Source organism: Dioscorea cayenensis, chromosome 14 (assembly GCF_009730915.1).
Source record: "Dioscorea cayenensis subsp. rotundata cultivar TDr96_F1 chromosome 14, TDr96_F1_v2_PseudoChromosome.rev07_lg8_w22 25.fasta, whole genome shotgun sequence".
Lineage (NCBI taxonomy): Eukaryota > Viridiplantae > Streptophyta > Magnoliopsida > Dioscoreales > Dioscoreaceae > Dioscorea > Dioscorea cayenensis.
Genome location: NC_052484.1, coordinates 21,253,895 through 21,281,360, shown reverse-complemented (window position 1 = coordinate 21,281,360; position 27,466 = coordinate 21,253,895). Strand labels below are relative to the sequence as shown.

The 27,466-nt window shown below is 36.5% G+C and overlaps 1 protein-coding gene and 1 non-coding gene across 2 annotated transcripts; one reads left to right on the top strand and one right to left on the bottom strand.

Moving 5' to 3' along the window:
- Window positions 1-2,499: 2,499 nt before the first annotated feature.
- On the bottom strand, window positions 2,500-3,863 carry LOC120275956 (WEB family protein At1g75720-like). Its single transcript, XM_039282695.1, has 2 exons — window positions 3,457-3,863; window positions 2,500-3,354 (listed from the first exon to the last, which is right to left on the bottom strand). The coding sequence occupies exons 1-2, from the start codon at window positions 3,592-3,594 to the stop codon at window positions 2,869-2,871; spliced, it is 624 nt and encodes a 207-aa protein (XP_039138629.1). The 5' UTR covers window positions 3,595-3,863; the 3' UTR covers window positions 2,500-2,868.
- Window positions 3,864-6,471: 2,608 nt separating this feature from the next.
- On the top strand, window positions 6,472-6,609 carry LOC120276582. The gene has a single exon (XR_005541297.1). It is a non-coding gene; the product is annotated as a small nucleolar RNA Z247 (small nucleolar RNA).
- Window positions 6,610-27,466: the final 20,857 nt, after the last annotated feature.

The following is a 27,466-nucleotide window of genomic DNA, read 5'->3' as shown; positions in this document are numbered from 1 at the left end:
CAACCCAACTTGAGGGGGAGTCTTGAATTTTGAAAAGATCATGAAAATCTTTCTTGGTTTAGATTTTCCTACTTTGATAAAATTTTGAAAATTTTTCCTGGTTTAGATTTTCCTACTTTGATAAAATTATGAAAATCTTTCCTAGTTTAGATTTTCCTATTTTGGAGAAGATTTTCTAGGAATATTTGAAGTATAGTTTCCTTAGTTAATATATTACATATTTTATTAGTTGTAAATAGTTATCAATAGCTGTCTTTTAGAAGATTGTAAATCCTATAAATTGTGTTGTACTTTACCAATTATTTTCAATGAAAGAATTCACATTTTTTCCTCAAATCTTATAATCATCAATGATGTGAAATTTTGCGCTGTTGAACTAATTAGTGACCCCAATAGTTGGTGTCTAGGAAGGAGAAAGTTTTTCTTAGCAGGAAATATGTTTAATAAGTTGATTGAGCAAAATTAGGTGGTTGAAAGACATACCAAGTGTGCATGTGTGTTTTCAAGGACATAGGCCATTGTTTATATATATATATATATATATATCTGTGTGTGTATTTATGTATTTCATCTTTCGCTTGAATAGATTTCTATTGCTTTGCTCCGGTCTCTCCTCCTTATCCTTTCTTAGGGTTTCTGCCATATATCCTGCAGAAATCTTTGTTCATCAATTTGTATTGTAATGAGCAAAATATAGCCCCTTGTTGCGAACTTAATATATAGCATTTAGCCCCTTCTCGGTAATAGTTTTTGTGGGCCCAATTTTGTTTTCATAAAGTTATGAGTCGTAATAATTTAGTCTGATTCCTATAGTTCAATTATTCTCCGGAAATATGTTGTCCCATGAGGATTATGTTCCCCTTGAGCAGTGTGACAAGAAAGCAGAAGGAAAATCAATTTTTTGTTAACATGAGCATTCTTGCCCTTGTGGTGTTGCTAATGACATGTATTTTTGTTTTACTGGTCAAGGCTAAATCTCTAGACTTTAGAGAAGGCTGAAGCAAAGGGACAACATTGATTAGCAGGATTTCTCCCTGCTATAAGCTGATAGTGGCAAAGTTTGAGTGGTTAGTTGTCCCTTCTGTGGATTATATGATGAATCTGCTTCCCATCTCATTTGGTTGTGTTCAAAAGTTCAGCACTGCTGGACCCCAATTCTCATCAGGATGAACAGAGACCCTTTGGATTTAAATTACTTATGTTCTGGCCGTTGGCTGGAGTATTATGGCAGGAATAGAAGGGAATGTGATCAGGTTAAAGCTTTGATTGCCACAATGGCTTGGATCATTTGGAAAGAGAGATGCAATCATATTTTTCAAAAAGCCAAACTTAATCTGGTTTCTATTCCCGCAAGGGCTATTAACCACTGTAACAGTTTCTTCAGGGACAACAACATCAGGGAGTTTTCTGGGCCTTCTCTCTCTCCCAAATCCATATTTATCTATGCCGATGCCTCTTGGAGCTCGGCCTCTAAGTGTGCTGGCCTTGGTTTCATCATTGTTGCTAACCCCGGCCTGGTTTTGCTTGCAGGTGCTTCTGGCACAAGCCATTCCACACCTTTTGATGCTGAGATTGATGCTATTTGCTTGGCTCTTCAACATTGTAAAGATTTCAACTGGCAACCTACGATCATCTGCTGTGATTGCCCAGGGGTCGAGCAGCTAAGCAAACACTTTCACCCCTGCATTTCCTGGCGTGCTAGCAATCAGCTCAACAAACTGAAGCAACAAATGAAGGACTTCCCTGACATCTCCATCTCTTCGATTCCAAGGGAAAAGAACTCTATTGCTGATGAGCTGGCAGCATTTGGGCTTCTCCATCCTTCTTTATCTCATGTTTTTCGGAGGCCTTGACCGACCTTACTGGCTTGATGAGATTTGTGCCAGTCCATGACCTCTTCTTCGATCATTTTGTGGTGTTTTCTTCTGTTTTTTTGTAGCTTTTTGCTCTTTTTCTAAAAAGTTTGAGTGGTTAGTTTTTCATCTAAATTTTGTTATCTGCAATTGCGCAGTTTTGGAAGACATTTTTCGTTGCTAGTAGCCTTTCAGAGCAAAAAATAATTTTTGTATCTCCCTTAATGGAGGGAATTCATTGGCTAAATTAATGCTTTAAGCATGCGTTCTGGTATTTCTCACGTTGACTCTAATGGTTTTATGTTTTTTCTTGCATGAGTGTTCATTTTCAGATCTCAGGACATCAGAAGGCGGTAATGTGGTGCCATGGCCTAATTTTATTTGTGCGGACTCCCCTTTTTTTATTTTTTTTATTTTTTTTGGGGGTGCATCTTGTGCTATACTCAGGGTAGTTGTTTATGAAGCTCTTATTGTAATTATTCCAGTTATTTGATTCTTGATGCAGTCGATTAGTGTACATATTGAATTCTTATGTTTTATTCATGAAATTGAACCTCCAAAAGCTTGTTTGTTTCTTCAGAATACTCAACAAGGACTTGGTTTTATATGAACAAAGCTATTCCTTACATGCAGCAATTGGTAAGATAATTGGTACTTGATAATCATTTACATAATTACATATGTATGTAAAAATGGGAAAGTATCATTTACATAATTACATAGTGTACAAATTGAATTCTTATGTTTTATTCATGAAATTGAACCTCCAAAAGCTTGTTTGTTTCTTCAGAATACTCAGCGAGGACTTGGTTTTATATGAACAAAGCTATTCCTTCCATGCAGCAATTGGTAAGATAATTGGTATTTGATAATCATTTACATAATTACATATGTATGTAAAAATGGGAAAGTAAGTAATTTATGGCATGTGTGTGTGTGTGTGTGTATGACGCTTGTATGTATGTATATATATGTACCATGTCACTTTATCTTCAAGAAAACTATGAATCGATTTTCATGGAGACCCTTTTTTCTTGGAGAAAACTCTGATTAAACTCATCAATGGCTTCTTCTTGTTCTTCTTTCTTGGTATCTCCCTGTCAACATGAGAGAACTGCCTCTCCAACACACTCTTATTGATGTTCAAGACTTTAGCCAATGATGGTGGCTCTGCAAACTTAACATACCTCCTCTTCTGGAACTCATTTCCATCACTAGTCTGTGGACTGTCCAGCAAGAACTCTCTGGACTCCTCTTCAAACTTAATAACATCGTCAATCTCGGAAGAATGTATCACTTGTTTCTCTGACTCCTTTGATTTCAGTTGATTCAACTCAAGCTTTGTTTTCTCTAGTTCTACTCTGAGAGATGTGATTGAACTTTCCATCATTTGGTGTTGTTCTTTTGCGATCTCCAAGCTCTGTTTTGTTTCTTCAAGCTCTGCCACTACTGAACCAAATCTAGAGCTCCCATTCTCTTTTGAACATGTTGTAGCTCTTATCTGTAATTGTTAGTTACAAACAGAATTTAAGTTTTTTGTTTGACTCCTAATACTGATTACTTACTGGAGTCTAGAGCATGTGGGTGTATTGTAATGTTGTACCTCATTGAGCTTGTTGGCATATACTTCTCCGGCCAAGACCTTCTCTCCAAACAGCAAGACAGCCTCTTTGACAGACCGAAATGGAGCACTTGTGTCAATCTCTGCTCTCCTCACACCACCGTTACCTTGGGACTCCATCGGCAGATCAAAACAGCTCTTGTTCTTTAACTCCAAAGGATCACATGAAGGAATTTGAATGAAGGTGGGCAAGAGTTGTATGAGGCTTAAGTTTGTATAACCAAATGATATTGGTGATCCATTTCTTCGCGTCTACTTCACTTGTATTCTGCCGAGGTCCTGATAATGCTACAATTAAAAACCGTTGAAGATTTATGTGATTGGAGAAGCGTGGCCGTTGGATGAACTTTGAGTAGATAGATGTTGCACCTAATTGATTGATGGCTAAGCTTGTTTTTGTGGGACTTTGGGATTGCTTTATGCTCATAACTCTGCATGGCTTCCTCCTTTATTTTTGTTTATGTCTTTGTGTTCATGATATTGAGCTGGAAAGGATGCAAAAGTGGATTATTCTCTTTTGAGTGTGTGTGTGAGAGAGAACATTTGCTTTTGATGGACAAATGCATCATTCATATGATGTTTACATAAGTATATTTTTTCCTTCCTTTAATTTTTTTTTTTTCAAAAAAAAACTTGCATTGACGTACTTAAGCTGAAGCTTTGTATTGATATTAAATTCAAGTAATAAATCAGAAAAAAGGGAAGTTGCTTTCATTTGTAGCAAAGATGTTGTTTGATAGCCAGCAGACAAAACTTACGTTGCAAGTGACATCTAATCCTGCAAAAAGTGCAATGGATGTCTAATGGAAAAAAAAAATTAGAGAAATAAAAGAGAGAAAACATTTGATTAAGAAATCAGCCTCGTCATCTTGATTTTAAGACAAAGCTTTATTTTTAGTAGCTTGCGCATCGGTTTAAGGATTGATTGATGCATAAAAAAATATAATTAAGATGATGTTTGCAAGGCATTTTAGAAAGAGAGAGTAGGAGAAAAGCTTAGCACATAGACCATGTTCTCCATTTTCTTTGAGACATGGTAAGGGTTTTGGATTTCTAAATTGTAATTTTGCTATGGATAATACTAAGCAAGATTTTGTCTCACGGGGACCAGATAAGAAAAGGGAGTTTACTCTCAAAAGTACTTTAAAGGTTTTAATGAAGCCTGGACAACAATTGGAGTGGGCGAAAATTGTTTGGTCACAAAGTAATTTGCCAAGACACTCATTCGTTACATGGTTGGCACTGCAAAATAGATTGGTGACTAAGGAAAAATTGGTTGTTTGGGGAGTTACTGATTCAAATGTTTTTTGAATGTGGTGTATCTCAAGTAGTTTGGTCCAAAGTGGTGTGGGATGTGCAAGTGTATAGGAGGCCATTCAGTTGGAGAAGAGAAATAAGCTGGTTCATCAGAAAAGCCAGAGGAAAAACCTTGTTGGCAGGAATGAGGAGGACGGCCTTAACTGCTAGTGTTTACTTAATTTGGAAGGCCAGGAATTGGTTAATTTTTCAGCAATAACAACCTAATCCTGAAGAGATTTTTCGGCAGGTGAGAGAGATTATGATGCTGAAGTATATTGGGTATTTTTCCAAAGATGGTGGTAATGGAGGCAATTTATTAAAAAGATGGTTTAGCTCAGAAGGCATCAACGCTGAGATTCCAATGTTTTGGAAAACATAGTTAGTTTTAATTTCTTATAGGTGAGTGGATGTTGTTTGGTTGTTATAACAGAGCTGGTTATAACTGACTAGAGGAAAATAAAAGATTTGGCAGGTAATGATAGTGTGAGCCTAAGGTTCTGATCCGTGGGATATGTGTGAGGGTATTATGTCTCTAATTGGTGGTGTTTTTGTTTTAAGTATTGGTGGAGAGGTTTAGAGTTTGAATTAGTATATCATGTCATGTATGTTTTGGCATTTATGCCTTGTTTTGTTAGAGATTGAGCTAATAAATATTTTACTTTGGTTTGACCAAAAAAAATGTTGTCTTTTCATGGCATGTAACGAAAGATATATAGACAGTTGAAAAGGTCAAAACAGCTAGCTAGTATTTAGGTGATTAATTGTAAATCGTGGGATGTTCTTTGCCACTTCTCCCATGATCTTTCCCACTTCTCCCATTCTCCTGATGTGTTTAGTTATTGTATTCACTCTATAAATACAAGTGATGTACTCTCTGTTGAGTGCCGAATTCCTTTGCTAATACTGATTTTTAAATGTTGCCTTTTCATGGCATGTAACGAAAGATATATAGACGGTTGAAAAGGTCAAAACAGCTAGCTAGTATTTAGGTGATTAATTGTAAATCGTGGGATGTTCTTTGCCACTTCTCCCATGATCTTTCCCACTTCTCCCATTCTCCTGATGTGTTTAGTTATTGTATTCACTCTATAAATACAAGTGATGTACTCTCTGTTGAGTGTCGAATTCCTTTGCTAATACTGATTTTTTTACATGGTATCAGAGCCAGGTTCTCCTCAACTTAGCTCCTCCTTCACACCTACTCCCATGTCCAATTCCAACACCTTTTCTGCTGGGATATTGCCCACACCTTCTTTTATCCATCTGATAAATGTGAAACTGACAAGAGAAAATTATCTCTTGTGGAAGGCACAGTTCATGCCATACTTTCAAAGCCACCAACTCTTAATATATGTAGATGGCTCGGCTGTTTGTCCCGTCAAGACTGTCACTCAGACTACAGAATCAGGAGCTACACAAGTTCCAAATCCTGCTTATAAAGTATGGCTGCAGCAAGATCAACTTGTTTTGAGTGCTCTACTCTCCTCACTGTCAGAAGAGGTGTTGTCTCAGGTTCTCTTCTTCTCTACATCTTATGAAATATGGTAGGTGTTAGAGCATATGTTTGCTTCTCGCTCTAAAGCAAAGGATAATGCAAATAAGATTGCAGCTATCAACTATACAAAAGAAGGATATGTCTATTGCAAACTATTTCAACAAGGTCAAACAACTTGCAGACACTTTAGCTGCTATTAGAAACCCCTTAAAGATGAAGAAATCATCACCTATCTCCTTGCTGGTCTAGATTCTAAATTTGGCCCTCTTGTAACATCTGTCACCATGAGGACAGATGCTATGTCTCTGAGTGACATCTATGCCATCTATTGAGTTTTGAAATGCGATTGGAGCACAATAATATATCCTTTCATGTTTCTGTACCCTCAGCCAACAATGTGGCGCGCATGAATCGAAGGGGCCGATATCCCATGCAAGGAAGAGGCCGTGGTCAAGGTAGAAGCAACTCACAACAACCTTATTCATGTGGACATCAAATGGGACACCAAAATCAAATGCATCAAAACAGGAACAAGCCAACTTGTCAAGTTTGTGGAAAGATAGGACATGTTGCTCTCAAGTGTTATCATCGCTTTGATCATTCTTACCAAGCTGAAGATGCTCGTATTGTTGCAACAGCTGCCCTTTCATCCTATGATGTTGTTCCAAACTGGTATATTGACACAGGGGCAACAGATCGCATTACCAATGATCTTGAGAAGCTGACAGTCAAAGAGAAATACCAAGGCAAGGATTAGGTGCAAGTTACGAATGGTTCAGGTATGAATATTCTCCATGCTGGTCATTCTCAATTATCTACTCCTTTTCATTCTTTAAAGCTTAACAATGTCCTACATATTCCTCAAGCAACTAGACACCTATTGTCTGTTCATCGACTAGCCACTGATAACAACATATTCTTTGAAATTTATCCTTCTTATTTCCTTGTCAAGGATCAAACTATGAAGCAGCTTCTTCTTCGAGGCAAGTGTGAAGGAGGGCTCTATCCAATAAAGCCTAGTCATATTGCTTTGTCAAAAAAAGGCTCTTAACAGTAGAAAAATCTCCCAAGAACAATGACACTGTCGACTTGGCCATCCATCCTCCTTAATTGTCCAACAAGTTCTGCAGTTTAATCAGCTTCTATGTTCTTCTACTACCACAAATAACCCTGTTTGTAATGCTTGTCAACAAGCAAAGAGTCACCAACTCCCACTTTCTTCTTCTAATAGTGTTTCTTCTTCTCTTTTAGAATTTGTCTTTTCTGATGTTTGGGGACCAGCTCAACAATCTGTTGGAGGTTTTAAATACTATGTGAGTTTCATTGATGACTTCAGTAAATTCACATGGATTTATCTGTTGAAAACCAAAGCAGATATTCTTCATACCTTCTTACAATTTCAGAAACATGTTGAGCATTTTTTAAATAAAAAGATTATATGTATGCAAACAGATTGGGGGAGAATATCATAAACTTCACTCTTTTTTCAATCAAGTTGGTATAACTCATCATGTTCTTGTCCCTATAATCATCAACAAAATGGTTCTGCTGAAAGAAAACACCGTCATGTGGTAGAAGTACTCTTTTTTCAATCAAGTTGGTATAACTCATCATGTTCTTGTCATCAACAAAATGGTTCTGCTGAAAGAAAACACCGTCATGTGGTAGAAGTAGGATTATCCCTTCTTGCTCAAGCCTCTATGCCACTTCGCTTCTGGGTGAAGCTTTTCAAACGGCCTGTTTTCTCATCAATAGGCTTCCAAGCAAAACAATTGATAACTTTACACCACTAGAACGATTAACTGGTTCAAAACCAAATTATCTTCTTCTCAGGACTTTTGGATGTGCTTGCTGGCCCAATTTGAGACCCTATAATTCACATAAACTCCAATTCAGGTCTCAAATGTGTGTTTCTCGGCTACAACAATATGCACAAAGGCTATAAATGCCTTAACAAATCCACTGGGCAAGTCTATATCTCTTGGGATGTGGTGTTTGATGAACACAACTTTCCCTTTCTCCACAGACAAGGATTTCATCTTCTAATTCTCAAATATCTCATACTCTTCCTATACATCTACCAACTCCTCCTGTCATCTGCCCTTCTTCATCAAACTCTCTTCTCCTTGGGAATGACCAACTAGAGAATAGGAATACATCACCTTGCACACTGACACTTGTCTTGCAGACCATTTGCAGCAAGGGGAACAACCAAGCTCACCACTTTCTTCACAAGTTTCTGGAGAAATTGCCTCTCATTTTCAGCAAAACCCAATTCAAGAAAGTGATCTAACTATTCATCATATGAGAAATCGACTTCAAGATAATATAAGGAAGCATAAACACTTCAATGATGGCACAGTCCAATATGGTTTTACAACTGTTACAAAGCCAATTGATCACATTGAGGCTTTGAAGCATGTTGAGTGGAGGCATGCTATAAATGCTGAATATGCTGCACTTATTCGAAACAAGACATGGCATCTAGCTCCTGCTTAGCCAAAACTCAACATTATTGATTGCAAATGGGTTTTCAAGCTTAAACAGAAGTCTGATGGTAGTATTGATCGGTACAAGGCTCGATTAGTGGCAAAGGGCTTCAAACGATATGGAATTGATTATGATGCCACTTTTAGCCCAATGGTTGAACCAGTAACTATCAGATTGATACTCTCAGTTGCAATATCAAGGGGTTGGAGTCTGCGACATCTAGATGTTCACAATGCCTTCCTACATGGTGAACTGGAAGAAGATGTTTTTATGTATCAACCTCCAGGATATGAAGATCCTCAATATCCACGACACATCTGCAAACTGGATAAGGCACTGTATGGGTTGAAACAGGCTCCATGTGCCTGGTATTCCAAATTTAGCACTAAACTGAAGGAACTTGGTTTTGTCTCCTCCAAGGTAGATACATCACTATTTATATACAATCAAGGAGGACAGATTATTTATATACTAATCTATGTGGATGATATAATTGTTGCAAGTTCCTCAGTTCAGGCCACTGATAAGCTCCTATCAAAACTACAAGCTGTCTTTGCAATCAAAGATTTTGGGAATCTGCACTACTTCCTAGGGATTGAAGTGAGTTACTTTGTCGAGCAAATATGAAAGATTGCAAACCAATGAAAACTTCAATGGCAACTACTGAAAAATTGTCCAAGAACTTGGGAAACCCATTAGGTGTTGCAGATGCTTCAAGATATAGAAGTATTGTAGGGGCATTACAATACTTGACTCTTACAAGACCTGATATATCATTTTCAGTGAACAAGGTGTGTCAATTCCTTCACTCACCAACAAGTCATCATTGGGTAGCAATGAAGCGAATACTTCGATATCTGAAGCATAGCCTTCGATTTGGGCTGTCAATTCAAAAGTCACCTTCATTTCTTATTAGTGCATTCTCAGATGCAGATTGGGCAGGATGCTCAGAGGATCGTCGATCTACAGGAGGATTTGCAATATTCTTTGGTTCAAACCTTATTTCCTGGAGCTCTTGCAAACAGGCCACAGTATCAAGATCAAGTACCGAGTCTGAATATAAGTCTCTTGCTAATTCCACAGCTGAAATTATCTAGATTCAGTCTCTGCTCGGTGAGCTGGGAATTTATCAGGACATACCTCCATGATGTTGGGTATGTGGAGCCTGATTGTGTGACACCCCAGGAGGTGCAGGAGAGCATCGGTTTAGGTTGGAGGTGCGGGGAGAACCCCCGCAGTAGGATACAAGGGTAATTTGTATATGGTTAGGATTATAGTTTGATAATCTTGTAAATTGTACCCAAATAGGATTTGTATCCAGATAGGTTTAGGATCTGGATAAGTTTAGGATCCAGATAGGGTTAGGATCCAGATATGATTTACCATCTTCCAGATATGCCTCAGAGTTCTAATCCAGTATATGCCTCAAAGCTCTAATCCAGATATACCTCAAATTTCTTCTATATATAGGCAGTCCCTTGTAAGATGTGTGTGTGCTTCAGATATTGAAATAAAACCCTAGTGCGGCCGTGGACGTAGGCAATCTTGCCGAACCACGTAAATCTTGTTTTGTCTTTCTTGTGATTGTCTTCTACTTTATTTTTCTCTCTCGATCTTTAGTGGGAATCCGAATTCCCAACACATGCTTATGGTGTGATAATTTGGGTGCCACATATCTCTCAGCAAATCCAGTTTTTCATGCTAGAACTAAACATATTGAAGTGGATTCCACTTTGTTCGTGAACGAGTAGAACAGAAGGCATTGGAGGTCAGGTTCATATCTTCTCAAGATCATGTTGCGAATATATTCACCAAACCTTTGCCAGCAACCCAATTCTTCTCACTAAGACACAATCTCAATCTTTTTCCAGTAAGATGAGATTGAGGGAGGCTGTTGAAAAGGTTAAAACAGTTTGCTAGTATTTAGGTGATTAATTGTAAATCGTGGGATGTTCTTCGCCACTTCCCCCGTGATCTTTCCCACTTCTCCCATTCTCCTGATGTGTTTAGTTATTGTATTCACTCTATAAATACAAGTGATGCACTCTCTGTTGAGTGCCGAATTCCTTTGCCAATACTGATTTTTTTACATAGACAAGTGTGACTCTTGGTTTGTTCAATTAATTATGTGCTACAAAGATAGGGACACAACTCTTGGCTTGAATGGAGTTCAAAAGCAAGTTTTTTTTTTTTTTTTAACCAAGATGAGCAGCTGGTCGTTAGGAAGGCAGGGAGGTATGCAAGGCCTTAGCTATGGCCTGTGGGGCAATTCATGCTCACAGCTCTCAAATGCGCACTCTCACCCACCGAAAAGTAGTTGTTAAGGAGAAATATTTGGTAGTTAAGGTGCATTCTTATTGCTTGTGGTCAATTGCTCCATTGAAAACTAAAGTCGAAGTAACTTGGATAGAAGGTTGCAGTTGTTAGTTGATTCCAATTCAGCAATTTTGTTAGGATGATGAAAGATATTATTACTCATACAAGAATTAGCATTTTGTAATTATTGTTTATCTCATGATTAATGTTCATTTTATGCTTGGCCAACCCCATGAGTTTGAAATATAGCGGTGGAAACTTATTTGGGAATAAAATAAATATTAAAATTAATATTTTCGGTAAATATTATATTCAAGGAAGATTAGCGGTTCCATCATTACAATAGAAAGATAGTAGCTTCTTTTACTATTAAGTAAGAGATTATGGAATTAGTTGCACCTCATAATGGTTGAGATAAATGATTTATCCAATTTATTAAAAAAATCATGTAAAAGATTAACTATTAAAGCAAATTCATAGGCCATTACCGTACTACAAGAAGAAGATGCCTTATCATCGAATTAAAAAACATGATAAAAAAATCATGATTAATATGAAGATAAGCTAAGGCTGTTAATTAACAATTAAACAAAGAGAATGTAAAGGAACAAGGGAACCAGAATCAATCTAGTATATGAGCAAAGTTCCAACCGACTTTTATTACGACAAACTCCATCCATGTCACTAACCTCCTCTTTTCACTCCTCTCGTGACCCATTGAAATAAAAAAATAAAAAAAAAATAAAAAAATAAAAAAACATACGTCCATACGTTTTAAGACCACCGAAAAGCGCCAAAAAACCTAAACTACTAGTACACTGAGTGCTAGACGAAATTCAAACTCGAGTCAAAGCCAATTACTTGAATTTTTTAAGGGAAAAAAAGAACAGTTTGCCATCAAGCTACAACGGATTGACGGTGAGGAATGAATTGGATGATTGATTGATTCGTTAAATATATATATATGTGTGTGACAGCGTGTTTTTTAAAAAAGAAGTAGATAAAAGTGAGTGAAAGTTGATGGTGGATAGTGATAAAATTTAAGTGATGAGTTTGGTCGGCTGATTAGTTAATGAATGAGAAAACTAGGCATGGGCTCCGCATGACCATCATCAATAACATATCACACTCTGCATGTGCCCATGTGGGCCTTCCTCAACTGCTTAGCCGGCTTCTCCTCCACTCGGCTAGCTCTAGTCAGCTCCCTCATGGTTTCTCTTTTCCTTATTTTTTTTTCATTTAAAAAATTACTTTATATGTTATAATTCAATTATCACATCAATGTTTTCATAATTTTATTCCTAATAATAAAATTAAATTTTGAAAATTAAATGTGATGTAGTATACGATAATTATATTTCATTTTTTTTAATATATTTGAGTGTTGTTTTGAGCATTTATATATGTATGTATGCATGTATGAATAAATGTATGTATATATATTAACCGGTGAAAAGTCTCAACTCTCCGGTATCAATTCTTAAATGAGGAGCATAAGACAAATATATATTAAACTCACTCTTCATGGCACACCATAATTAGGAAAAAAGAACAAGGGAATATAATGTGTAAATTAACTCTTTAGATTAATTGCAATCCACAAAGCACATGTTGGGGGGTTCTAAAAGAAATCAAATCTCTTGGTGTATGGTTGTGAAGAAACCACGGCTTCTCCAAACTTACCTATCCTGATTATTAATTTATCATCTGTCAGGGATTCCTTTTTTTTCAGATAAAAAAGAAAATAATTCCTTAAATGGAGGGAGTTGTTTGTAAGTTATATATATATATGCTCAATATGATGGGATTTTATTGTGTGGTTTGAACTCAAGTGAGAAAACAAGGAATCACTACAATTAGTGAGACAATGATCTCTTTGTAGTTTATATAGCTTCATCTCTTAATCAGTGGCAATTAATTCTATTAAAGAAACATTAATAAGATTCACCCATGACTAATGAACGTGAAATTAAGTTGGCGGCATCACAATGCATTATATATATAGATATATCTTTCATGATCTAGTACAACCCTTTGAAGATTATTTACACTATAATTTTTAAAGCCTTAAAATTGTCTATATTTCAGAGTATCTAATTCGCCATTAAAAATCACAATACTTCACATGGGAATGAATGATAGTCAACAACCATATATGAACAGCTGAAAACATTGATTTAAACCAAAAGCCATCCCCTTGTTTATGCATTCTATTCCTTTATTTGCAATATAAGATGCCATTACATTGTCATTACTGCATTGATAATCAAAACTCCATCATATTATAAATGCTTACAGCCTGCTCTTCTCTAAAGAACAATCATGGCATGATTTCTCAATGATTCCACTACCTAACATCCACTCATATGCTCCTTATATACAACTCCTTTAAATCTTTCCAGCAGATTAATAATTAAACCACATATATTCTATTTCGCATTGAGCCACAGCCAAGGCATGTATAGCCGATAGCCAAAGCCAAACCCTACTCTCTGTGTGTCTGACTGTCTGTGTGTGAGGCTAGCCAGGGGTTATATATGGCTTAGCTTCTAGTTAAATAGGGTTACAACAGCAATGGAAGGGAAGGGAAGAGGAAGAGCTAGGAACATGAAGAGTACTGCACAATGCATGCCAAGGTTCACAAGCAGTACTAATAGGCAGAACCGGACTCCGTCACCAATATCGCTTCTCGAACGTCTCCGGGACGTTGTTTTTCGGCTAATCATGCTAACGGCTATATCAAAAGGTGGCCGGGGACACCATGAGCGACCACAAGAACATCAGCATGCAAGAACAACACACCACCCTGACTCATACAGAAGCCAGGCTGTGGAAGACTGTATTGAGTTCTTCAAGCAGTCTGCGGCGTCATCAGATGACGATGGTGTAAAGATGTCCGATGCCTCTGGCAAGGAAGTGGTCGGAGTGAGCTTGACATCTGCCTTGCCTGTTATGTAGGTTTAGTGCAAGATTGTTTTCACTGGTGTAACTGAAATTAAAGATACACAGTGATCATGATCAACATTGTTAATTGGCATATGTACTAGATGTTTGTTCATAAATCTGGGAGTAGGAGATAATAGTTATTAGGACTAGTTCATGTAACAGTAGTAGTACTGGTGATGAGATGCAGATGACAGTAATCATATTCTCATGTTTATGTTGTTTGTGTTTTTCTGGGGCTTTTTTTTTTAATGTCATATGGTGTTTTCTCTCAATTGGTATAATGCGTTTGACGAACAATCATGATATTGTTTTTTGAACCTTGTTTTTGGTATAAAATTTTGGGAAACATTCTCTGGCGGCTAGCCATTAATCTCTTTCTTAATTTTTTCTTTTCTTTTGCGAGAAACAGCTTAATTGTTCATTGTCACTTTGATCATTTAAAACAGAGATTTTGGTTAATTATCTTCCTTCAAATTAATTTCAGAAATGTTGTTGTTGTTGTTGTAATTATGAAAAGCTAGTGGTGTTATTGACCAACTAAAACCACATGGAGAGGCTTTAATTAATTTCTTTTTATAAAGAGTAGAAAAAGAAAGGAAAATTAATATGGCTCACATAGGAATTTAAAAGATAAGAGGACAAGCGTTCTTTACTTCTTTATCAAATTAAAGCTTGGCTTGAGTAACCTTGGGGTTGGGAAGCCTTCATTAAACAATTAAAGAGCATATAATAATTATTATTAGCAATAAATTTCTAAAGTAATTAAATGATGGCCTGCCTAGTTATCCACTTTCTTATATATATATATATATATATATATGATGGCCTGCCAACAAGTCCAAACTGAAGGATGAGTCTAAGAAGGGAGCATGGGATGGAAGAGGGACATGAAAAGTCAAAAAAAAAAAAGGATTTTTGCAAAACAAATACAGGATTTTTTTTCGATTTTCTGAAGTGTATTTTCTCATATTTGCAAAAATAAAATAAAATAAAATAAAATAAAATCGTTACTAACCAATTTATAATATATATATATATATATATATATATATAAATCTCTCTCAAATTTTCACTAAAAATAAACTTAAATCCTAAAAATTAAATAAAGGTTTTTTTATATGAATATTTCGAACCTGTCAAAAAAAAATTAACATTATTAATATTTTACAAAAGTTAAAAACCACATTTTTTTTTTTTGTAATTTCCAAAGAATAAATGAAGTGTAGCACAAGTTTCCTTCAAAGGCCTTTTTCCATATATATATATATATATATATATGTCCCAGGTACTATCATAAAAAATTAATATTATAAATGTGTAGATTATCTCACGAACAAGATTTTTTTTTTTTTTTTAAAGATGGATAAATCATGCATTTCAATTAAATAAGAAGAACATAACAACAAAACCCTTCATCATCCAAGCGAAGAGAACACAACAGCACAAAAGAACCAACAATCCGTCCACTAGAAATGGACAGCAAGCAAAAGAAAAACTGAATAGAGACAAGAACAAAAGCAAGGGAACAAAAGAGGAACAACGGGCCTCTTCGAAACCCAACACAGTAGAAAGAAACTAGCCCGTGATCTGGTCATGCGCCTCCTCGGCCATAGTAGTACCATTAATCTCCTCTGAGCGCTGACCAAAAAAATCCAATTTGCGTCTGATGGTGGAACTAGAATCTTCAAACTTTGCCCGTGGACCCTCCGCCATGTCTACTGCAGTATTCCCCCATGCTAATTTCCTTTTGGTCGACCTCGGAGGTTTCGCCAAAAAACAGGCATCGTCATGCCACTTTGAGAACGGCATCTTCTGCCTTTCACTGTGCCTTGTCGCCTTATGCTGCTCCAATTGCCCCAAGTGCACCGATGAGCTATCCTCCTGTAACCCCTGCATGAGTTCTTTGAGGTTTCATTCATACTCAATCACCGAGACATCAGAATCCAACTCAGTTTCAGGAAAATCAGGATCAACAGCTTGGTTGTCCTTTCCCTCCTCCATCTTTTCCCTGAATTTGCAAGCATTGTCCCAAGTCCTTTGGGCACTTATCAAGAAAAGAGCCCAAACTCCTAACAAAAACCTCCACAAAAAGGCCACCGGCGGAAACACAGTTGGTAAAGCACCTTCATCACCAAAGTTTATGTCGACAGTAGAAACCAACGAAAGCCCATTAGAAGAAACCGGCCCAGAACCCCGCCCAATCACCAGAAAATGTAACAACCCCTCCTTGCTGACCCTTCTCTAATTCAGAGCCCTGACCCAACCCTAGCATCTCTAATCACATGGTGATGGGCTGACAGCTGGCCCACTTGACATAATAAAAGAGGATCAACCAAACCATTCACCAACTCCCATGGGCCAGGCCCAATTGAGTCCACTAAACCCGCACCACATTTAGGCCCGGTAACAAAAGCAGCTGAATCAATAAAAACCATGTGATTCCCACAATTCTCTTCCCCCCATCAAAGCCTTATCAGCACATGAATCAGCCGCTACCATTAAATCCTTGGACAGACTAACCTCAATCATAGCCGTCCCTCCACCAATCCCAGATCCCGACTCCAACTCAGATCGAGCCAACCAACGTTTGACAGCGCGCTACATCGGGACCACCAAACCTCTGACCAATGTCACCCTTCCACCCGTTGGTCCGATCTAAAAAACCCGTGCAGCCATCGGTTCTTTGCATTGTCTCACATCGATGAGACAACAGCGATGCACCGCCACCGTAAGAGCGAAGCTCCACCACCGCCGGCATCATAAACTCTTGAGGAGCGACATGGAGCCTCATTCCCAACATTGCCTGAGGCCTAACGGCCGGCCATCTACCCCGACAAAAAGGGGAATTATCGGCCTCCACCTGATTTAGTTGGGAGGACAAAGATTGTGCGGATGAGGTTTGGTCATCCACCTTCACGAGAGCTTTACCTTTCAAGACTCTAGGTATTTCATAAGTGTGCCTAGTAGGATGTTGATGTTGCACAGCTCCAAGTGATTGCAGGGGTTGATCACCAACGACGTCCTCATTGATCAAGGGTCGAGACATGAAGGATCTCTTCTTCATCCACCCACACACATCAAGGTAACGAGCTCTATCCTTCGGGAAGCCAGGGAGCGCGTGAAAGATCTTTAAATTATATGTCTCCTGGCCGTTGGGGATAGAAACAGGTTGTGGCTCACCGTCCTTCACATCCCATTCATCCTCCCTATCGTTTACTAGCCCTATCTGGAAAAAGTCCGACAACACGTCCTCATCTCCCTCAACATCATCAACATCATCGTAGGGCCGAAGCTGTTCGTCGTCATCATGGGTAACCTGATAATCTAAAGGCTTCTCCAAGTCCCACGAAGCCGGGTCCAACAACATGGACAGCACTCCTACGTCTCCGTCATCATCATGGAAGGACCATAGGAGATCTCTGTCCTCATCGCATAGAGGGAGAGTGTGGAACACCTAACATACACAGCTTGGCCTTCAGGTGAGAAACACAAACGCACGTCACCCAGGGGCGGAACCAAGGGGGGGCTAGCAGGGGCTGAAGCCCCCCTCGGCACCGGAATAATACTTTTTAAACAATATAAGATTTGGTGGTTTTCGATTTTTTCTATAATTAATTAAATATAAAATATAATATTTGGACGTATGGAAGTGTGGAATGTGAGGTGTCTTGATTGGTTAGTGGAGTCTATCCATAAGGGTTTGAGATATTTTAGTCACCGAGATCAAATCCCCACTTAGTACATTTTTTCACATTTTATTTTTTTAATTTAAAAAAATTACTATTATTTCAAAAATTTTAATAAAATAAATCTTATATACAAATTTTTAGTAATTTTAAAAAAATTTGAATTGATCATGAGTACTAACATATATATACATATATGTTATAATGTACTATATATGCTTTATAAAGTGAAACAATAAAAGTTTTTTTATAAACGATAGTTTGATTGTTTGTAGTGAGAAAGATCAATTTTTCATATTTTTAAAAAAATACTGAACTTGAGATGTATTCATTAGTTGAATTATTGAAAAATCTCATATATTCTTATCGATAATAACAAAAATTTTTTTAATTATACTTTTATATTTTTTTAATATGTGTATTCAAATTTTGGTCATATTAGCACATTATTCTTCATTAAAATAATTATTTTATTAGATTATTTTTTTACTTTTTATTTTTTTTGTTTTGCTTTTAGGCTTCAGCCCCCCCTACCATCAAGTTCTGGTTCCGTCTCTGACGTCACCACTCATATTTTGTTTTGACTCCACCCTTAGCTCATTAAGTTCATTCTTCCCTCGAAAGAAAATTTTTCTCTATATATATATATATATATATGGGAATTTGTTTTTTTATAAACAAATCACATCAGAGGGTTGTATTTAGGGGTAAGCAAAAAAATTTCGGATCCGATGATCCGATCCGATATCCGATTTTTTTACCCTAATTTTTTGGGTACCCGATTCAAATTTTTTAGATGCAAACAGGGTCGGATCCGGGTCGAGAGAAATTAAAAATCGGGTATCCAAATTTGATCCGGTTTTTAATTTTTTTATTTTATTATATTATATTATATATATAATAATAATTTTAAGTTTTATATGGTCTAAAAAATAAAAATGACAAAAATCCAAATCCCTCGTCTCAACCCTTTAAAAGTTATATATCTACTATATATATATATATATATAATATGTACATTAACAAATTTAAATTTTATAAGGGCTAAAAAAAAAAAAAATATATATCCAAATACATAATCAAATAACTTAAAGAGTTATATACTCAAAAAAGATAAAAATTTCATATCCTTCACTCCCATTCACCGATAGCTATTATCCCGTCTCTTCTCTCTAGCCTCCATTCAAACCTCTTCTCTCTAGCAACTAATGATCATTATTGATGTGACGCTTGATCGATACTTCAGAAGTTATTTAATTTTTATTTTTTTTTAATGCCTAATTTTTTATAAAACTCTTTATTATTTTTGTTATGATTTTTGTTGTGTGAAGAATAATATAAGAGGTTAATGCTAAGTTTTAAGTTTTTCATATATGTAATGTTGTTATGTAAAGAATTACAAGAGTTTTTAAGAAGAAAAAATCGCTCCTTTTATTATCAACAACAATGGCTATATAAAAGCCTCACAAACCAACTAATTGAAATACAAAGAGATAAGAAACCACATCTAACAAACTCATGATATGCAAAAACTAATTTAATCAACATATTTATTGACTAAATCCTTACAATCCTTCCCTTGCATTTAGTTTACAACATTCTCTGAACAAACTCCCAAGAGTTCACGCAACTTCAAGAAAGCTTCCAACTTAAGTGGCTTTGTCATAATGTCCGCCAACTGCACTTGAGTTCCACAATGAACTAATTTCACAGTTCCAGCCTTTGTGAGATCACGAAGAAAATGGAAACGTACATCTATATGCTTGCTGCGACCATGCATCATTGGATTTTTGGATAATTTAATTGCAGAACTATTATCACAATAAATAATAGTTGTTTTCACCTTGATTTTTTTATCGAGCTTTTTGGTACACTCTTTTTAACCATATTGCTTGACAAGCACAAGAGGTTGCATGCTATAAATTCCGCCTCTGTGGTTGGCAGGACTTACTACGAGGTTGTTTTTAGATGACCATGATATAGCTCCTCGAACTCAACAAAAAAACACATATCCTGATGTGCTTTTTCTGTCTCCTAAGTCTTTAGCATAATCACTATCAGTGTAGCCAATAAGCTCATCTCCTCCTCCTTTTCTATAAAAAAATTCCAAACCCAACAGTTCCTTTTAAATATCTGAAAACTCTTTTTGCTGCCTGTAGATGAAGCTCAGTAGGAGTTTTCATATATCTGCTAATTAGACTAACCACAAATGCTATATCTGGTCATGTAGCTGTAAGATACATAAGACTACCCACTATTTGTTTAAAGTAAGTCTTATTTACCTGATCAGCCTTTTCCTCCTTTGTAAGCAAACTGTCAGGATCAATTGGATTATGAACAGGATTGCTTTCTGCCATGCCAAATCTTTATAGCACCTCCAAAGTATATTTCTTTTGACTGATAAAAATCCCAGTTGATCTCTGCAAAATTTCAAGGACAAGAAAATACTTCATCTTTCCAAGATCTGTCATACCAAACTCTTGCTTCATGGAATTTTTGAATTCTGCAATCAATAGTTCATTATTGCCAGTAACAAGAAGATCATCAACATACAAAATTACAATTAACATAGCTTTATCTTCTCTGACAAATAATGTATGCTCATAGTCACACTTTGTAAAACCTTCCTTTAAGAAATAGGCTTCTATACGACTGTACCAAGCACGTGGAGCTTGCTTTAGCCCGTATAATGTCTTTTTCAATTTGTACACTTTCTGCTCACTTCCCTTCTGTACATATCCACATGGTTGTTCCACATAGACATCTTCTTCTAAATGACCATGTAAAAACTCTGACTTCACATCTAACTGGTAGACAAACCAACTTTTTTGAGCTGCAAATCCGAGAACCAAACGAACTGTCTCCATCCGTGCTACAGGTGCAAAGACTTCTGTGTAGTCTATCCCATACTCCTGAGCATATCCCTTTACCATAAGTCTAGCTTTGTGTTTATTGACTTCTCCTTTTCATCAAATTTAGTTTTGAATATCCACTTTACTCCAACTTTCTTTCCTCCTTCAGGTAAATTAGTTAATTCCCAAGTGTCATTCTTCTTTATTGCATCCATTTCAATGTCCATGGCTTTTCTCCACTTCTCTTCCTAATCAGATCAACATCAGCAAGCATCACTAAGTGGGAAGAATCATCAGAAAGCCCTTCACCAGCTTCATAGTTATTCATCCATATTGGTGGACGTCTGTTTCTACCTTCAGATCTTTCTTGGACTGAAGAACCAAGAGTTTCTTGTTCATTTATGACTGGTTCTGTGTTTTCCTCAACTATTTCATTATCTCTACAATCCAAATCAAAAAATACACCTTGTTCATGTGTTTGATCCCACTCCCAGTGTTTGTCTTCCTCGAATTTTACATCCCTGCTTATAATGATGCTTTTGGAAATTGGATCATATAGCCTATAAGCCGTGGACTCTTCACTGACACCTAGCAAAACACACCGCAAACTCTTGTCATCCAGCTTAGTTCTTTTGTTGTCAGGCACATAAGCATGAGAAATACAACCAAAAACTCTGAAGTAATCAACTGTTGGCTTTACTCCACTCCAAGCTTCTTCCGGAGTTTGATCTTTTACTGCTAAAGTAGGACTTCGATTTAACACATGAACAGCCCAATTTATTGCTTCCGACCAAAAAGTCTTGGGAAGTTTTTTCTCAGAGAGAATGCTGCGAACCAAATTCATAATGGTTCTATGTTTTCGTTCAGCGACTCCGTTCTGTTGTGGTGTGTAAGCAGCTGTCAATTGTCGTTGGATGCCATTAGCAATACAAAAACATGTAAATTCCATGGATGTAAATTCTCCTCCATAATCTGTGCGCAAACATTTGAGGAACAAGTTTGCTTCCTTTTCAACTAAAACTTTAAAGCTTCTAAAAACAGCAAAAGCTTTTGTTTTTTCTGCCAAATAATAAACCCATGTTTTTCTGTTAAAGTCATCAGTAAAAGTAAGTAAATACCTCTTATTGTTGTTAGAGATAGGCTTGATTGGTCCACAAATATCAGCATGGACTAGCTGAAGAATTTGTGACACTCTCCATGTACTCTTCCTTGGAAAAGAATCTCGTTGTTGCTTCCCCACCAAACAATCTTTGTACAGCTTCAAAGGAGACTTTATTGATGACAAACCATCTACCATTTTTTTTTGCTGAAGAGTTTGCAAGCCTTTGTGACTCAAGTGTCCATATCTACAATGCCAAAGCTGTATTTCATCCTCAGTAATTGTGCTAAAGCAAACTGATGGCAAAGGAAGAGAAGTGTCACGCAGTATGAACATCGATTAGACAGCATCATTGTCTCCATTATCAAACCTTTCTTAGGATGAAATACCTTACATTTATCTTGTTGAAACATAATAGTCAGGCCTTTTTCTTGCAGTTGCCCAATACTCAAGAGATTATTTTTAAGTTCTAGCACAAAAAACACCCATGTGATGATCTGCACAATTCCATTTACCTTCATTCTAATATTTCCCTTCCCTGCAACAGCAAGGCTGGAATTATTGCCAAGCTTTACTGAATCTTTGTATTTTTCATCAAAATCTGAAAAATACTCTTCCTTCCCACACATGTGATTAATTGCTACAGCCGGAATCAAAAAACCATGTATCTTCATCAGTACCTTTATCAGCATCCATATGTGCCATCAACAACATCTCTTCATGTGTTTCTGTATAATTAGTCTATTTCTCCTTGCTTGAACATTCCCATTGAAAATGTCCAAGCTTGTGACAGTTATAGTACTCCACCATAGCTTTGTTGAAACCTCCTCTGCCTCTACCACGTCCTTGTCCTCTGCCTCCATAAGAAATCTTCAAAGCATGCTCTTCTTCATCATTGGAGCTCATGCGTTGTTCATGCACAAGCAAACTACTTTGCAATTCATCAATAGTCAATGTACTTGTATCTTTGGACTCCTCGATAGAACAAACAATGTAATCAAACTTGGAAGTCATTGATCTCAGAATCTTTTCAACAATAGCAACATCTCCCTTATCTTCTCTATTAGCTTTCATCTTGTTAGCTATGGTAAGTACCCGAGCAAAGTACTCATTCACAGTCTCACCTGTTTTCATGTGCAATGTTTCAAACTCCTTTCGCAATTCTTGAAAATGAGCACGTTTAACTCGAGTGGTTCCCTGATATTTTTGCTTCATAGAGTCCCATATATCCTTTGATGTATCTTTTGTAAAGATTGTCTCCAGAATTGAGCGATCTAATACCTGAAACAAATAGTTCTTAGCTTTCAAGTCTTTCAACTTTTGATCTTTATAGTGCTTCTTCAATGTATCTGTGAGAACCACCTCTGTTACCACCATAGGTATGTCATTCTCTACCAAGTTACAGTACTCCTTTGACCACAAGAAGTTTTCCATAAGCATTGCCCAATGATCATAATGGCCATCAAATTTAGGAATTGCCGGCTAGACGAACAAGTTATCTGTCGCCATGATTATAATGACACGAAGACTGCTGCTTCTGTTTTCTTCAATCAAAACTCACCGTAACCTCTCTGATATCAAGTGTGAAGAATTACAAGAGTTTTTAAGAAGAAAAAATCACTCCTTTTATTATCAACAACGATGGCTATATAAAAGCCTTACAAACCAACTAACTGAAATACAAAGAGATAAAAAACCACATCTAACAAATTCATGATATGCAAAAACTAATTTAATCAACATATTTATTGACTAAATCCTAACAGTTATATAAAACAAATCCATTGAGTAGATAAAATTTAAATTAGGATCCGGATATCCGATATCCGATCCAGTTTAAACCGGGTCGGATACGGATCGAATTTTTGTCCATCCGAAAAATCAGGTACCCGATTCGGTTTTAAAAACCGGATCGGGCACCCGGTTTTGCTCACCCCTTGTATATATGTGTCTGTGCTTTCATTCTACTTTAATTGAGAATTAAACCCACTTTTTCAATTAGGACACAAATATCCTATATAGGAGATCATATGTTAATAACCCAAAAAATGATCGTCAGTATTATCATGCAAAATGATCATAAATTTGTAGGCAGGGTGGCTTCAAACAAGCTATGGTGGTCAGGGAACCCATGAAGTAATCTGCATCAAATGGACTGTGTGTCTCCGTCAAAGTGGGCCAATCCATAAGTGCAAGTGAAGGATCAATGCTTAACGCACGTTATTCTCTCGTTAATTATATGTATATAAACAAAAAAACATTTTCAAATTTCATCTGCCATCAATACACATACGAAAGAGTAATATTCAGAATACTAATTGGATTTTTGATAATTAATTTTCTACAGTTGGGAGAAATTAAATTATTGATAAACTATTTTTACAACATTTCTTACTAATATGATTTTCTCTAAATCTATTAAATTACACTGAATTTAATAACTTTTTACAATATTTGCAAAACTGGACTGCATAATCAGCCGGTTTTATATTTGGGTCACGGGTTAATCGGTCCAACCATAACCTATTCTGGTCAGACCGGATGATATCATAAATAAATAAATATATAATATAACAAATTATATCATATTTTTACTCATAATTATCTTAAATATTTATTTTAGTATCATTATAATTTTATGAAGATTCAAATAATTAATAATCTAGAAGAAGCAACCATTACAGCCCTAAACTTTTTGTTTCTTAATCTATTACATGTACATATGGGGCAAACATCCTCTCCTCCCACTATATTAATAAGAGCAAACAAAGAATCATGTATTCTCTTTTGTTTGGAAACTTTTCAAACTGAGTTTACAGTATAAACTAAAGTATTTGACAATGTTGGCATAATGGATATGCATATATACATGATTCATAAATGAATGATGATAATTAAATAAGTTAAACTACCAAATTTGTAAGGATGAGACAAAGCATGAGCAAAAAATTCAAAATAAAACTAGAACTGTGCATACTTAATTTAATTCTCAGATCTAATCACCATTGCTATTAAAATAAAAGTATAGAATAAAATAATTCCTAGATGATCTATACTTATTAAATAATCTATAGATTTCTTCTTCCTTCTCACTCTCTCATACCTCCAAACTACAAAGTTCCAAGAAATCCAAACAACACCTTCAGAAGACTTAAAGCATCAAGAAACCAAGAACAAAAGGAGCCTATTCATGCCCTAAGTCCTTCATTTCTTTACTTTCTAGATTTAAAAAAAAAATCATTTGAAATCGGTTTCCATTCTGTTTTGGTCCGACCGGCCCGTTCGCCAGGTTTAACTAGTTCACATCTTGGTCAACAAACTTACTAAAACCGAACCAAATTGCCGGCTAGTTTCTCGTTCTGCTAGTCTGACCGATATGTCCGGTCTAGTTTTAAAACCCTTGACTTTTTATCCACAAATTTATTAGGGAAAGGGAGAAATCAATCAAGTTAGATTGTAATCCCTTAATATTTTAAAAAATAAATAAGATTATAGATCTTGAATCATGAGTGAAAGGACTAGGGATGGCAATAATCCCCAAACCCGACCTGACCCGACTCGAGTTTGACGGTTAAAACCAAGTTTGACAAGGTTTCGGGTCAGGTTCGGGTAAAACCCGACTACTCTAAAGTGAGTACAGGTATGGGTATGGGAATCCTAGGGGTGTCAAACGGACCGTGCTTGGCCCAAGCATGGTGCTACAGTACTGTGCTCGGGCCAGGCACGGCCCAAAAACCGGGCCGTGCTGGGCTAAAGGTTCGCGGCCCGCTTCGGGCCAACATAGCCCGGCACGCCAAATGTAAGTTTTTTCTTTTTTTTGTATATTTTTTTGTTTTTAGTCAATAAGGCTTTAGTTCTATATTTTTGAATTTTAGGATATTTTTTATATTTTGTAGCAATTTTAGGGTTTTTTTTATATTTTTGGGGTTTAAAACAAAAAATATATATATAATATAACTGGGTCGGGCCACGTGTTGGCCTGACCTTGGTGGTTAGCAGGCCGTGCCAGCCCGAGCACACATAGTGCATGGGCTGTTGTGGGCCCGGGCCGTGCCGGGCCAGGCCGGCCCGTTTGACACCACTAGGGAATCCTGATACCCAACCTGAACCGGAATCCGACCTAAAATTCAATTAACAAATATACTCAATTATATATAATCAATTTTTTTATTAGGGTTTTTTAAAATTCTCACTCTATGGTGTTGAATTTGTCTATTTTGTGTTGCTTTGAATGTTTATTTTCAATTTTTATGGTGTTCATTCAAACAAAAAAAGAACTATAATTTTGGATTGATATTTTTAATTTTTACTTTATATTTTAATTTTATTTTAAATATTTTTAAATAAGGTCATGGCTGGGCGAGTATCCCCGCAGGTACCCGATTACCTGTTGGGTACGGGTGTGGGTTGGGGTTTTGAAAACCCATCGAGTTCGGGTATGGGGGTAGGTAGCGGGTGCGGGTACCGATATAGGTATGGTAAAACCCGCACCCAATCTAACCCGTTATCATCCCTAGAAAAAACCTTCACTCATGAGACAATGGAATTGGCTGGTAGAATGAGAAAACACCATTTTATGTGGGATTAGTTGAGCTAACCAACCTTTTTTTTTATTTTGTTTGTCAAAACTAAAATTTTATTTGATTGTTTCTAAGTATTTTATGTATTTCATGTACTGAAATCCATTTGCTAGCTTACAAAACATTCTACAAAAATCCTCTGCTCTCCAATTTTGGAGAGGTGAAATTAATAGTTTTCCCTACATGAGATCCACACCAAAGTCTGTAAATAGCACAAAAAATAGTACTTAATCCAAGTGTATAATAATGTATAAACGCTAATATCGGGGGACGGATTCGAGTTTTTTTTTTTTTTATACTTTTATGTTATATCATTGGACTATCAACCTATTAGTTTGCTTTAATTATAAATAAACCATTGGTCGTTAAGAGGAATTGGAATTACATTGATGAATAACATTTTTTATAGGGTAGTACTATGACTCCACCACTCAGCGAGGTCCACGTATATATGAATTACAAACTAATTAGATTGAAGCAGCACAAACAGAAGCAAATGCTTAATTAGTTGAACTAGATCTGAATCTTCTGCATTTAGTAATGACAGGTGAACCATTCCCAAATACATCTGATATATATATATCAGCCTACTACTGCCAATCAAAAGAGGCCACATAGAACAAAACAAGGACAGGACAGGAGGCATCTAACCTTTATTAGATATATATATTCCAACCTAGTGATGATATGATATATGATTTATATGTATATAAATTTATAAACAAAAGGGTAGTTGAGAACTCATCACAAAAGAAGTCTAACTCCACACCTCCCCTGCACGGATGAGGTTTGATGAAATTGAGAAAGCATTCAAAAGAAGAACCTAACCCACACTCACCTTTAATTCCCACCGACTAAATTAACCAAATTAAAAATATCGCATTATCCATGCGTGGTTTGGTGAACATACAGTTGTAGATAATAACCATTTTTCTCTCACCTCTATGGGTTCTCAAATCCCAAAAGAGCTTCGGTGGATGTGTGAGGAACTAATTAATTATTGCTCTAATTTATTTCTTCACTTAGATCTTTATATGTACAGATAGATATATATGTAAGCAAGTAAGTTACTTTTACAATAACCAAGAGCATTGAGTCATTCATTCAAACCTTGGGATAGACAATGAAATAATGGAGTGGCCTTGCTAGCATGTGATACAGAACTTATGGGCTCCCATTAATCGTGGTGCCCTCCAGAGCATGCATTCCGTTGGTCAACCAAACTTCTC

Bases quoted from the DNA above. Each gene is read 5' to 3' on its own strand.
- LOC120275956 (XM_039282695.1), bottom strand. From the start codon at position 3,594: ATGGAGTCCCAAGGTAACGGTGGTGTGAGGAGAGCAGAGATTGACACA. The intron at 3,355-3,456 runs GTACAACATTAC...TAACAATTACAG, and splicing joins ATGCCAACAAGCTCAATGAG to ATAAGAGCTACAACATGTTC.